General features: G+C 43.2%; 1 protein-coding gene across 1 annotated transcript; it reads left to right on the top strand.

Moving 5' to 3' along the window:
- The first annotated feature begins 361 nt into the window (after positions 1 to 361).
- On the top strand, positions 362 to 9,671 carry LOC134943727 (uncharacterized). Its single transcript, XM_063932407.1, has 4 exons — positions 362 to 468; positions 7,698 to 7,766; positions 7,845 to 8,057; positions 8,888 to 9,671. Coding segments are annotated over exons 1-4 (732 nt in total). The 5' UTR covers positions 362 to 467; the 3' UTR covers positions 9,337 to 9,671.
- The last annotated feature ends 5,218 nt before the right edge of the window (positions 9,672 to 14,889 follow it).

Raw genomic sequence — 14,889 nt, 5'->3', positions numbered from 1 at the left:
GCCATGGGCAACTTCTCTACTGGCTCACTTCCAGAGCCGGATTAAGGGGGGGGTCCCGGGGATACGTACCCCCGGGCCCCCCTTCCCAAAAGGGCCCCCTGCCACACCACCAGCGGCGGAGCTTGCGCCAGGGCAGCCAGTGCAATTCACAGAGGCCCAGCGCTATGAAGGGGCCCACAGCCGGCAGCAATGTAATGAGTCAGCCTGACTCATTACACGCTGCCTGCACACAGGACACGGCGTTAGTGAGTGAGAAGGGTGATCTCATCACCCAACTCGGCACCGCGCTGCTGCAGCAGCTATCAGTTTCCTGCTGGCTCTGTTACTGTGTGTTGTCCACACTGCATGCTGGGAGGAGGGAGAGTCACTGACAGGGCAGCAGTGTGTGCACAGGAGACGTCAGCACTCACCCCCTGCATTGAAGAGCATTGCCGGAACCAGGGAGCCAGAGCCAGGATGTGCAGCAAAGTAAGTTGTGGATAAAGAAAACACATGTACTGTAAATACAAGGGTGTGTTTGTTTTGCTGGCTGTGTGTGCATGTTTAGCTGTTTGTGTGTTTGTTTTGCTATGGGTGTGTATGTGTATATCTGTTTTCCTATGGGTGTGTGTATGTGTTTTGCTATTGGTGTTTAGTGTGTGTATGTGTTTTCCTATGGGTGTGTGTTTGTGTATATATGTGTTTTGCTATGTGTGTTTAGCTGTAGGTGTGGGTGTTTTTTCTCTATGGGTGTGTGTGTATATATGTATTCTAATGTGTGTGTTTTACTATGTGTGTGTATACAGTACATATATCAATATCTACATATATAGCCATGCTCATGAATAGTGTGACCATGTCTGAGGCATAGGGGGATATTCAATTAGTGCCGAGTTTTCCGACAGTCGGAAAATCGGCACTAATTCGACCGTTTAGTAGCCAATAGCGGGAGTTTTCGACAGTGTTATGCACCGTTTTCTCCATGCCTTTTTTGGGGGGGTCAAACAGACCAAAAAACTGAAACGCACGTACGGCTCAGCTGTCCAATAACGAATGAGTGAAGTAGGCTGCCCCAATGGCTGAGCGGCAGGCTGCTTCATTCATACATGATTGGAGAGCTGATCCGTCGCTCTGCTGTCTATACGGTTGGCGGGGACGGGAGCGCAATTCGTTCACTGGATGGTATGTGAGTGACATCCCCCCCCCCCCTGGTCCTCCTCCTCCTCCTCTCTTGAATAGGGGCCCCACTGTTTTAAGTACCCCGGGCCCCCCAGCGACTTAATCTGGCTCTGCTCACTTCTCCACTGTTTTCACTTGCTTAGTACATCTTCCCCATAGTTTCTAAATCTAAACTTACTGATTGTTTTTTTAGGAGGGGCAATTGAGTGAAAGAGGGACCAAGCACTAGTTTTGCACACAATCCCACTGCATTCATAAACTGCCTTTGTAAAAATAAGATTTTAAACTTACCAGTAAATCTTTTTCTCCTAGTCCGTAGAGGATGCTGGGGACTCTGTAAAGACCATGGGGTATAGACGGGCTACGCAGGAGACATGGGCACCTATAAAGAACTTTTAGTATGGGTGTGCACTGGCTCCTCCCTCTATGCCCCTCCTCCAGACCTCAGTTAGAGAACTGTGCCCAGAGGAGATGGACAATACGAGGAAAGGATTTTGTTAATCTAAGGGCAAGATTCATACCAGCCCACACCAATCATACCATGTAACCTGGAATACCCAAAGCCAGTTAACAGTATGAACAAACAACAGCACCGGTCCAAGACCGATTCCAACTGTAACATAACCCTTATGTAAGCAATAACTATATACAAGTCTTGCAGATCTTCCACACTGGGACGGGCGATCCAGCATCCTCTACGGACTAGGAGAAAAAGATTTACCGGTAGGTTTAAAATCTTATTTTCTCTTACGTCCTAGAGGATGCTGAGGACTCTGTAAGGACCATGGGGTTTATACCAAAGCTCCCAATCGGGCGGGAGAGTGCGGATGACTCTGTAGCACCGACTGAGCAAATGCTAGGTCCTCATCAGCCAGGGTATCAAATTTGTAGAATTTAGCAAAAGTGTTTGAATCCGACCAACTTGCCGCTCGGCAAAGCTGTAATGCCGAGACGCCTCGGGCATCCGCCCAAGAAGAGCCCCCCTTTCTAGTGGAATGGGCCTTTACTGAATGTGGTAACGGCAATCCAGCCGTAACATAAGCCTGCTGAATCGTGTTACAGATCCAGCGAGCAATAGTCTGCTTTGAAGCAGGCGCGCCAATCTTGTTGGCTGCGTACAGGACAAACAGAGCCTCTGTTTTCCTAATTGTAGCCGTCCTGGCTACAGAAATCTTTAAGGAGCTTTATAATACAGACACAAAAATTATATGTGTATATAGATATACTCAGCAACACGTCCCTGAAATGTGCAGGAATGATGGAGCTTCAAATCACCGTGTGGACGGACGTCTTCCCTTTTCTGAAGCAATTCTTTCCCCTCAGATTGATGTTAACATGGAAAAAAATGGTATATATTTATGTGTAGTAATGTTTAAACAATAAATGAGTCTCTCTCAATGCCATAAATATTTAACACAGCAAGGGCAATATTCATCCATCGATGAGGCGTACCCCAACTCACTTTCCAAACGAGAGAGAAAAGCCTATCAAGGTATCTTTTCTATCCACCTCTGTGTTAGAAACCACAGGTTTAGGTGATGAACCCTCTTTGCCAGGGAAATAAGCGTACCTCACTCACACAGAAAGGGGGTAGTTGAAACACATAAAGGTATCTTTCATGCTCTGTAAGTTGAATGTAAGGCATACCCTACTCACGGCAATAAAGATTGTATTCAAACACATCTGGGTTTCTTTCGATGGTCAAATGTGTTAGTAATTAGCACTGATTTTCCTCATGTGTGAAAAAATTCCAAAATCAAAAAGAATATGAATCACGATATGTCCACATGAAGAAGTTTATATTTTATTAAAAAATGCCCCGTACAAAAGGGGTGGGCACAATGAAAGCAGTAAAAAGGTATGCAAAGTCCATTAGATGGTATAGCAGCGTGGCTTATGCATCCAAAACATACAAAAAAAAATTCTTAAAGTCCAGGACATACACAAAAAGCAAATAAAATTTTGTTAAAAGCAATAACAGTTCATACCTAGGTGGTATAGTCCACACTCTCAGCTGGTCAACATGTTTCGGCCTGTCATAGGCCTTTATCAAGACATACTGAGAGAGTGGAGGGACCAGTAATTTATATGTGGAGTGACCAATCAAAACTTCTTTAATTATGACATCATCATTGAGTGACATTCTATCATAACAACAAAAAACCATTATAAAATATAAAACAAAGTCTGTCAACATGTTTTATAACATTTAACAAAGTTGTTAAAAGAAGAACAGCATCAAAAAGAATGAATTACAAGCTTTTCATTAAAGGAATCCCCATGGCAACCATATACACAGCACATTGTCTGATACCGTGTTCATTAATAATAATTAACTCCCAAAATAAGGTACTAGTGGTGAAAAGGCTGATACTCCAATGGTGTCAGCATGTCAGCTGCACACCATGGACTATTGAGAATCTAGGTATATCGGCCGCAACACGATTGACCGCGCACCGTTGCCATGGCGACGCTGTTTCTAGAAGCGGAAATGACGTATACCTAGAGACCTGACGCGTCGTTGCCATGGCGACGCGGTTTCAAAAGGCGGAAGTAAAGTGCATATAGAGGCCTACGTGTCGTTGCCATGACAACGCGGGCTTATTGAGGAAAAAACGGAGAACTAACTCGCTCTCTTTGATAAAATAGACATAGTGTCACACCGAATGATTAGGTTTGTGTTTTTAAAATAAATGATGGCCAAGAACTAGATCTTAACTCCCTTCTGTTTATGCCGAAGCTCGAACGGCCATCTTTAAAATGGGCAAAGTATGCCCATATAGTGTTTGATAGATGAATTATTATGTGAATCTGGATAATACCAATAATTTCAATGAACATTAATAAACATATATAGGCATGGATCTATCTTAACACAAAAACAACACCAAAAATGCCCACGTTGTCATGGCAACGACACATAGGCCTCTATATGCACTTTACTTCCGCCTTTTGAGACCGTGTCGCCATGGCAATGACGCGTCAGGTCTCTAGGTATACGTCATTTCCGCTTCTAGAGACAGCGTCGCCATGGCAACGGTGCGCGGTCTATCGTGTTGCGGACGAAATACCTAGATTCTCAATAGTCCATGGTGTGCAGCTGACATGCTGACACCATTGGAGTATCAGCCTTTTCACCACTAGTACCTTATTTTGGGAGTTAATTATTATTAATGAACACGGTATCAGACAATGTGCTGTGTATATGGTTGCCATGGGGATTCCTTTAATGAAAAGCTTGTAATTCATTCTTTTTGATGCTGTTCTTCTTTTAACAACTTTGTTAAATGTTATAAAACATGTTGACAGACTTTGTTTTATATTTTATAATGGTTTTTTGTTGTTATGATAGAATGTCACTCAATGATGATGTCATAATTAAAGAAGTTTTGATTGGTCACTCCACATATAAATTACTGGTCCCTCCACTCTCTCAGTATGTCTTGATAAAGGCCTATGACAGGCCGAAACATGTTGACCAGCTGAGAGTGTGGGCCTTCTACTATACCACCTAGGTATGAACTGTTATTGCTTTTAACAAAAAATTTTTTTGCTTTTTGTGTATGTCCTGGACTTTAAAACATTTTTTTTTGTATGTTTTGGATGCATAAGCCACGCTGCTATAGCATCTAATGGACTTTGCATACCTTTTTACTGCTTTCATTGTGCCCACCCCTTTTGTACGGGGCGTTTTTTAATAAAATATAAACTTCTTCATGTGGACATATCGTGATTCATATTCTTTTTGATTTTGGAATTTTTTCACACATGAGGAAAATCAGTGCTAATTACTAACACGTTTGACCATCAAAAGAAACCCGGATGTGTTTGAATACAATCTTTATTGCCGTGAGTAGGGTACGCCTTACATTCAACTTACAGAGCATGAAAGATACTTTTATGTGTTTCAACTACCCCCTTTCTGTGTGAGTGAGGTACGCTTATTTCCCTTGCAAAGAGGGTTCATCACCTAAAGCTGTGGTTTCTAACACAGAGGTGGATAGAAAAGATACCTTGATAGGCTTTTCTCTCTCGTTTGGAAAGTGAGTTGGGGTACGCCTCATCGATGGATGAATATTGCCCTCGCTGTGTTAAATATTTATGGCATTGAGAGAGACTCATTTATTGTTTAAACATTACTACACATAAATATATACAATTTTTTTCCATGTTAACATCAATCTGAGGGGAAAGAATTGCTTCAGAAAAGGGAAGAAGTCCGTCCACACGGTGATTTGAAGCTCCATCATTCCTGCACATTTCAGGGACGTGTTGCTGAGTATATCTATATATACATATAATTTTTGTGTCTGTATTATAAAGCGCCTGTTATTCTGGGTCCCACACATTTGTATTTAAATTTGTGCTATCTGAACTTTTTGGTGAGGTTCTATTGTGGTGAACCGGCCTACGGGCTGCTCTTCTTTGCGCCATTTGCTAGGGATTCACAAATTTTCAGTTTTGCTTTTAGAAATCTTTAAGGCCCTGACTACATCCAGCGACATGGGGGTATATTTACTAAAATTAGTATTTGCAGTGATTTGAAGGGAGTTTTAACTCGAATTACATAGTTCGTGTTTTTTTGCAACTTTTTGAAAAAAAGTGCATATAATTTACTAAGCTGCCGAGTTGGCTTCTTTTGTATTTTCCGATGTCGATGTGATTCGTATTTTTTTTTCTAAGTTTACGGTTGTGTTTTAAGTTTGCGGCCGTAGTATTTAGATTTTGATTACGGATTCGTATTTGTCTTTCGCGGCAGTGTTTTTATGTAGTTCACGTACGCGTTTTTTGCGGCTTCCGTTTTTGTCACTCAAACATGATTGGTTTTGTTTGTGTTGGAGGAGTGTCTGCTGATTAGTTTAAAACCGCCCCAAACCGGCCGGACCTCGTGGGTTTAGCTAGAGGAGAGGTGAGAGGAAGTGGTGTTAGTTTGTGGAGAGTTGGATTGCGTTTTTGGAGCGAGAAATTGATTGGTGAGTGTTGTATTGTGTGTGTGAAAAGTCCTGTAATTATTGTTGTATAGTATTTTTAAAGTTTGTCTAATTTTTGGTCTAATTAGTCTAATTTTTTAAAAGTCTGTTGTTCGTGTGTGTGTGTGTGTGTGTGTGTTTGTTGTGTGTTGTGTAGTGGTAGAGGAGGAGTGTGTTTTGTGTTTTTTTTCCCTCTGTGTTAATTGTTGTTAGTGTCTATTATGTCCCAGTCAGAGGTGAGTGAGGTGGAGGAGGTGATTGAGAGGGAGGAGGTTAGTGAGGCGGAGGAGGACGGTGAGGTTGCTGCTGCGGCCTCCAGTGAGAGTGATGATGATGCCGCTCCGCAGCCACGCACCACTACGAAGACAGGCAGAAATGTAATATTTAGTCACGCAGAAAATGTGGTATTGGTGAATGAGTTAATGCGGCATCATCAGCACCTGTTTGGCCCTCAGGCCTCCAAGGTGACATCTCGCAGAAAGGCTGTGCTGTGGGGTCAAGTAGTTGTTTCGGCAGTGAACTGCGAGGGTGTGGTGAGGCGGACTGAGGACACTTGTCGAAAGAGATTTTATGACATAAAGCGCAGGGTAAAGGCAAAAATGGCCAAGGAGGCAAAGTCAGCCCGACAAACTGGGGGTGGCCATCCTTTCATTGCCACATATGCTGAGTGGGAGGAGCCCGTGCGTCGCATTATTCCACACGAAGTTGTCCGTGCCACTCATGTCAGAGATTCTGATCGGCCCAGGCAGGATGGTGAGTATTGTTTTGTTTGTTGTTATCAGTGTAATTGTTTTAAAAATGTGTTTTAATGTGGACAAAACTGTTTTTAGTGTTTGGCATATTTGTTGCTTTGAGGATGTGTTGTTTTCATGTGTTTGTGTGTGAGGTATATGTATTATGAAATATTAAATGTTTGTGTGGGATGTTTTTTTTTTTTGTTTTGTTTTTCTGCATAATTTTCATTATGTAAAAGGAAAGATTATGTGTGCCATATGCGGATCAGACAATACTGTAATTATTGCAATTTGTATGCTCCCAGTTTTATAGTTTTATGTTTAAACCTATTAATATTGGCTTAAGTTGTCTGGTATAAATTGTTGAAGTAGTGATGTGTGTAAAATGTTGTGTTCCTAGTTGTAACCATTACCTTTAGCCATTTATGTTGAATGTGCTTAGCATGGATTGGTATTTCAGTATCAGATGGTATATTTGCTGCAGCTGATTTTTGTAAGTTCTACTGTATGTATAAGTTGTAAGCATATGTGGTATTTGAATATAGCATTTGTTATGTAGTGTTTTACTGCACATTCCTTGTTTGTGGCAAACATCTATGTTGTAGTATGCATAGTTTTTTTTGGTAAAGTAAGCAGGTGTGGTCATGTTGTTATATTTTTAGATGTATATTATATCTGTACTTGCTGACGACAATATATGGCGGACTATTTTTAATATCAAATGTCAAAACACAGGTATGGTTTTGCTTCTCCTAATGGCTTCATGGCTAACGTTGTTTATCATGTTGTAATTGCTTTTTGAAAAATACATACCATAATGCCAAATATTTTTCAGTGTCACAAAGAAGAGCAGCCCGTTGTAGCAGGACAAATGTTGCACAGGAGGATGCTGCTGCTACTACAGGTAAAGTATCCTTTATGGGTTTTTTGTCCCAAAAAATATATTTATGAAAATACACTAATGTCTTACGTTTTTCCATAGTCCCATCCAGGCCACACCTTAGTCCGCAAATGCGCACAGGACAACCAACATCCAGCCGCAAACAAGTGGCGTTGAAAAGACCACGCCCAGATCTCCCGATGCCCACATCTGCATCTCCCCCTCACAGACACATCTCTACTGTGTCCTCAAGGCCACCATCAGATTTACTAGCACCTTCCCCAACACGCGACCCAGAATCCCCTCATCTGGCTGGTGAGTCCATAAAATAACACATCTGAACACTTACAAACACAGTGTACTTCTGATAATTATGTCAACGAAACAAACACACAGTAATGCAGCGTCAGTATAATTTTGTTGGCAAATAAAACAAACATTAATGTAAAGGCCTGAACACCTCCTCACTAATACTACCAAACTACATGAGTGCACACTTGCGGTATACAGTAATTTAATGCTTACTAAAGTACACAACATAATGTGCTGGGCAAGCTTCAGCACATGAGTATCATTGCTTATTGGGCTTTAATCTTATTATTAAAATTTTCCAAGATTTATATGTCGCCACAAGGGATCCGCAGCGCCCATAACACAGTACATAATAAAATCAGCAAACCTTGAAAAGCACAGTTATACTACAGGACAAAATAGGACAGGTTTATAAAAGCCGGTGTTAGGTACCATCAAAGGGAGTATGGAGTTTAAGATAGTGTAAGTAAGAAAAGAAAAGGAACATGAGGAAAGAAGTCCCTGCTCCTGCGACCTTAAAAAATAAATAAAAAACTCTGTTGGTCTACTATTCCATTCATGTTGTGATTTCAGCCTCATCTTACTTCAACAGGATTTGTACATGATTGTTTTTTTGTCTATTCCTGATTGTCAAAGGTTTTAAAATCAAGCAAAACCACGAACCTAAAACAAAATAGGGTCTTTTACGTTAAGCTAAATTTTTGTTGTGGCTTTTGTTACAAACATATGTGTGTTTTTGACAAAAAAAAAATCAGAAATGCAATGCTATATGATAGAAGTATCACATACATGTTGCATATTAATACAATGTTGTATCATTATACCACACACAGATGATGACAGCATGCCCACGGACCAGCACACACTGCAAACTGATGCCACGTTTGTTCTGGATCTCCGCCCATTACAGACAACGCCACCTAGCACAGTACCTGTGGCCACGCCTCCACAACAAACAAGTCCGCAACCAATAATGAGCCCAAGTACACCACTGGCTCAAACTGAAGAGCAGACATTTTGGTCCAGCTGGGCAAACCACCAGAGGCTCAATTCAGAATGTCTCCAAAGACAAAATCAGCTGCTGGCAAGTCTGCCACATTACATGCCACGCATAAGTAGAAATCTCAGCAGAGAACATTTGGAAACCAGACGTGTGGCGACTTGTCTGGAGCAAATGCGGGCAGAAAACAGCACCATGATGACCACTTTACAGCGAATTATGGATGACCAAATGAGGCTACACCAAAACTACCAGCATCTCCTTGAAAGGAACAATAAATAGCCTTACAGAAAGCCTGGGTAGAATTATAGACAATAACACGGCCTCCAATAATCAATTAAATGCTACACTCAGTAACCTAAGCCACAACATAAGTATTTTACACTCCCAACAAGTGAGCACTAGCTCAGGAACTAAAACCCCAATAAATACCCCAGTGACCTCCCCAATAAGGAGGTCAAGCAGATCACGAGCTCATGTACCTGGCCCCGCCTCTGAAGCCTCCAAGGCTACATGAAAAAAATAAAGCCAGCCTCTGCATATGGCAGATGCGTAAGTGGGGTTAACAATGTCTGTTGACGTTTGCAATGTACACACTTTACACTTTAATAAACAAATTTGTGGTTTAAACATAAAAATGTTGTGGATAATCGTTATTTCTTCCATTTCTGAGGGTGAGATGTTAATCATTGACTTATTGACCATTTAAAGTATCACAATTATAGGTGTCATTTTTGGTGAGGGTGCAACACATGTAAACACGCTTTTCAAAAGCAGGTCTATTTTTTGGGCGTATTTTTTTACGAATTTATCTTTAACACGAACGTAATGGACCTTTCACGGGGAAAAATACAAATACGAATTCTTGGTAAATAACCGAGTTGTATAAAATAACAGTCATATTTGACCGATGGTGTATTCATTCGTACTTTTTTTCTTTGACTTCAAAAAAAATACGAATGCCCTCATCACTGCCAAGATTTGTGTTTAGTAAATTCCCGAGATGACACTTTGAAGAAAAAACACCATCTCGGTCAAAATCGGGACATTAGTAAATATACCCCATGGAATCCTCCAAGTCACTCGTAGCCACAGGCACCACGATAGGTTGGTCCATATGAAATGAAGACACCACCTTAGGTAAAAATTGAGGACGAGTCCTCAATTCTGCTTTATCCACATGAAAAATCAAGTAGGGGCTCTTGTGAGACAATGCCGCCAATTCAGACACCCGCCTTGCCAAAGCTAAGGCCAATAACATGACCACCTTCCAGGTGAGAAATTTCAACTCAACCGTTTTAAGGGGTTCAAACTAGAGATGAGCGGGTTCGGTTTCTCGGATACCGAACCCCCCCGAACTTCACCCTTTTTACACGGGTCAGAGGCAGGTTCGAACCTTCCCGCCTTGTTCGGCTAACCCGAGCGCGCCCGAACGTCATCATCCCGCTGTCAGATTCTCGCGAGATTCGGATTCTATATAAGCAGCCGCGCGTTGCCGCCATTTTCACTCGTGCATTGGAGATGATAGGGAGAGGACGTGGCTGGCGTCCTCTCCGTTTATTGTTGAAGTTGATTGCTTTATTGCTCAATTGTGGGGAGGACTGGGGAGCAGCTGTTAGGAGGAGTACAGTGCAGAGTTTTGCTGATAAGTAACCACCAGTTTTTATCCGTTCTCTGCCTGAAAAAAACGCTCCATACCATATCTGTGCTCAGTGTGCTGCATAATATATCTTTGCTGAGTGCTCACACTTCTTAATTGTGGGGACTGGGGAGCAGCTGTATTATATAGCAGGAGTACAGTGCAGAGTTTTGCTGACAGTGACCACCAGTATACGTTGTCTGCCTGAAAAACACTCCATATCTGTGCTCAGTGTGCTGCTTTATTGTGGGGACTGGGGATCACCAGTATAATTAATATTATATAGGAGTAGTACAGTGCAGAGTGCACTGCTGTACCTACCTCTGTGTCGTCATCCATTAAGTATACTATCCATCTACATTCTATACCTGTGGTGCATTTTAGTTTTGCAGTTTGCTGACACAGTGACCACCAGTATACTATATATAGCAGTACGGTAGGCCACTGCTGTACCTACCTCTGTGTCGTCATCCATTAAGTTTACTATCCATCTACATTCTATACCTGTGGTGCATTTTAGTTTTGCAGTTTGCTGACACAGTGACCACCAGTATACTATATATAGCAGTACGGTAGGCCACTGCTGTACCTACCTCTGTGTCGTCATCCATTAAGTATACTATCCATCTACATTCTATACCTGTGGTGCATTTTAGTTTTGCAGTTTGCTGACACAGTGACCACCAGTATACTATATATAGCAGTACGGTAGGCCACTGCTGTACCTACCTCTGTCTCGTCATCCATTAAGTTTACTATCCATCTACATTCTATACCTGTGGTGCATTTTAGTTTTGCAGTTTGCTGACACAGTGACCACCAGTATACTATATATAGCAGTACGGTAGGCCACTGCTGTACCTACCTCTGTGTCGTCATCCATTAAGTATACTATCCATCTACATTCTATACCTGTGGTGCATTTTAGTTTTGCAGTTTGCTGACACAGTGACCACCAGTATACTATATATAGCAGTACGGTAGGCCACTGCTGTACCTACGTCTGTGTCGTCATCCATTAAGTATACTATCCATCTACATTCTATACCTGTGGTGCATTTTAGTTTTGCAGTTTGCTGACACAGTGACCACCAGTATACTATATATAGCAGTACGGTAGGCCACTGCTGTACCTACCTCTGTGTCGTCATCCATTAAATATACTATCCATCTACATTCTATACCTGTGGTGCATTTTAGTTTTGCAGTTTGCTGACACAGTGACCACCAGTATACTATATATAGCAGTACGGTAGGCCACTGCTGTACCTACCTCTGTGTCGTCATCCATTAAGTATACTATCCATCTACATTCTATACCTGTGGTGCATTTTAGTTTTGCAGTTTGCTGATACAGTGACCACTAGTATACTATATATAGCAGTACGGTAGGGCACTGCTGTACCTACCTCTGTGTCGTCATCCATTAAGTATACTATCCATCTACATTCTATACCTGTGGTGCATTTTAGTTTTGCAGTTTGCTGACACAGTGACCACCAGTATACCAAATATAGCCATTGCTATTGATACTGGCATATAATTCCACACATTAAAAAATGGAGAACAAAAATGTGGAGGTTAAAATAGGGAATGATCAAGATCCACTTCCACCTCGTGCTGAAGCTGCTGCCACTAGTCATGGCCGAGACGATGAAATGCCATCAACGTCGTCTGCCAAGGCCGATGCCCAATGTCATAGTAGAGAGCATGTAAAATCCAAAAAGCAAAAGTTCAGTAAAATGACCCAAAAATCAAAATTAAAATCGTCTGAGGAGAAGCGTAAACTTGCCAATATGCCATTTACGACACGGAGTGGCAAGGAACGGCTGAGGCCCTGGCCTATGTTCATGGCTAGTGGTTCAGCTTCACATGAGGATGGAAGCACTCATCCTCTCGCTAGAAAAATGAAAAGACTTAAGCTGGCAAAAGCACAGCAAAGAACTGTGCGTTCTTCTAAATCACAAATACCCAAGGAGAGTCCAATTGTGTCGGTTGCGGTGCCTGACCTTCCCAACACTGGACGGGAAGAGCTTGCGCCTTCCACCATTTGCACGCCCCCTGCAAGTGCTGGAAGGAGCAGTCCAGTTCCTGATAGTCAAATTGAAGATGTCACTGTTGAAGTACACCAGGATGAGGATATGGGTGTTGCTGGTGCTGGGGAGGAAATTGACAAGGAGGATTCTGATGGTGAGGTGGTTTGTTTAAGTCAGGCACCCGGGGAGACACCTGTTGTCCGTGGGACGAATATGGCCATTGACATGCCTGGTCAAAATACAAAAAAAATCACCTCTTCGGTGTGGAAATATTTCAACACAAATGCGGACAACAGGTGTCAAGCCGTGTGTTGCCTTTGTCAAGCTGTAATAAGTAGGGGTAAGGACGTTAACCACCTTGGAACATCCTCCCTTATACGTCACCTGCAGCGCATTCATCATAAGTCAGTGACAAGTTCAAAAACTTTGGGTGACAGCGGAAGCAGTCCACTGACCACTAAATCCCTTCCTCTTGTAACCAAGCTCCTGCAAACCACCCCACCAACTCCTTCAGTGTCAATTTCCTCCTTACCCAGGAAAGCCAATAGTCCTGCAGGCCATGTCACTGTCAAGTCTGACGAGTCCTCTCCTGCCTGGGATCCTCCGATGCATCCTTGAGTGTAACGCCTACTGCTGCTGGCGCTGCTGTTGTTGCTGCTGGGAGTCGATCGTCATCCCAGAGGGGAAGTCGGAAGACCACTTGTACTACTTCCAGTAAGCATTTGACTGTCCAACAGTCCTTTGCGGGGAAGATTAAAAATCACAGCAGTCATCCTGCTGCAAAGCAGATAACTCAGGCCTTGGCAGCCTGGGCGGTGAGAAACGTGGTTCCGGTATCCATCGTTAATTCAGAGGCAACTATAGACTTGATTGAGGTACTGTGTCCCCGGTACCAAATACCATCTAGGTTCCATTTCTCTAGGCAGGCGATACCGAAAATGTACACAGACCTCAGAAAAAGACTCACCAGTGTCCTAAAAAATGCAGTTGTACCCAATGTCCACTTAACCACGGACATGTGGACAAGTGGAGCAGGGCAGACTCAGGACTATATGACTGTGACAGCCCACTGGGTAGATGTATTGCCTCCCGCAGCAAGAACAGCAGCGGCGGCACCAGTAGCAGCATCTCGCAAACGCCAACTCGTTCCTAGGCAGGCTAGGCTTTGTATCACCGCTTTCCATAAGAGGCACACAGCTGACAACCTCTTACGGGAACTGAGGAAGATCATCGCAGAATGGCTTACCCCAATTGGACTCTCCTGGGGATTTGTGACATCGGACAACGCCAGCAATATTGTGCGTGCATTACATCTGGGCAAATTCCAGCACGTCCCATGTTTTGCACATACATTGAATTTGGTGGTGCAGAATTATTTAAAAAACGACAGGGGCTTGCAAGAGATGCTGTCGGTGGCCCGAAGAATTGCGGGCCACTTTCGGCATTCAGGTACCGCGTACAGAAGACTGGAGCACCACCAAACATTCCTGAACCTGTCCTGCCATCATCTGAAGCAAGAGGTGGTAACGAGGTGGAATTCAACCCTCTATATGCTTCAGAGGATGGAGGAGCAGCAAAAGGCCATTCAAGCCTATACATCTGCCCACGATATAGGCAAAGGAGGGGGAATGCACCTGACTCAAGCGCAGTGGAGAATGATTTCAACGTTGTGCAAGGTTCTGCAACCCTTTGAACTTGCCACACGTGAAGTCAGTTCAGACACTGCCAGCCTGAGTCAGGTCATTCCCCTCATCAGGCTTTTGCAGAAGAAGCTGGAGACATTGAAGGAGGAGCTAAAACAGAGCGATTCCGCTAGGCATGTGGGACTTGTGGATGGAGCCCTTAATTCGCTTAACCAGGATTCACGGGTGGTCAATCTGTTGAAATCAGAGCACTACATTTTGGCCACCGTGCTCGATCCTAGATTTAAAACCTACGTTGTATCTCTCTTTCCGGCAGACACAAGTCTGCAGAGGTTAAAAGACCTGCTGGTGAGAAAATTGTCAAGTCAAGCAGAACGCGACCCATCAACAGCTCCTCCTTCACATTTTCCCGCAACTCGGGGTGCGAGGAAAAGGCTACGAATTCCGAGCCCACCCGCTGGCGGTGATGCAGGGCAGTCTGGAGCGAGTGCTGACATCTGGTCCGGACTGAAGGACC

The sequence above is a fragment of the Pseudophryne corroboree genome, chromosome 7, assembly GCF_028390025.1.
Source record: "Pseudophryne corroboree isolate aPseCor3 chromosome 7, aPseCor3.hap2, whole genome shotgun sequence".
NCBI lineage: Eukaryota > Metazoa > Chordata > Amphibia > Anura > Myobatrachidae > Pseudophryne > Pseudophryne corroboree.
The sequence above is the reverse complement of the archived record's forward strand: the minus strand, read 5'-3'. Positions and strand labels throughout refer to the sequence as shown.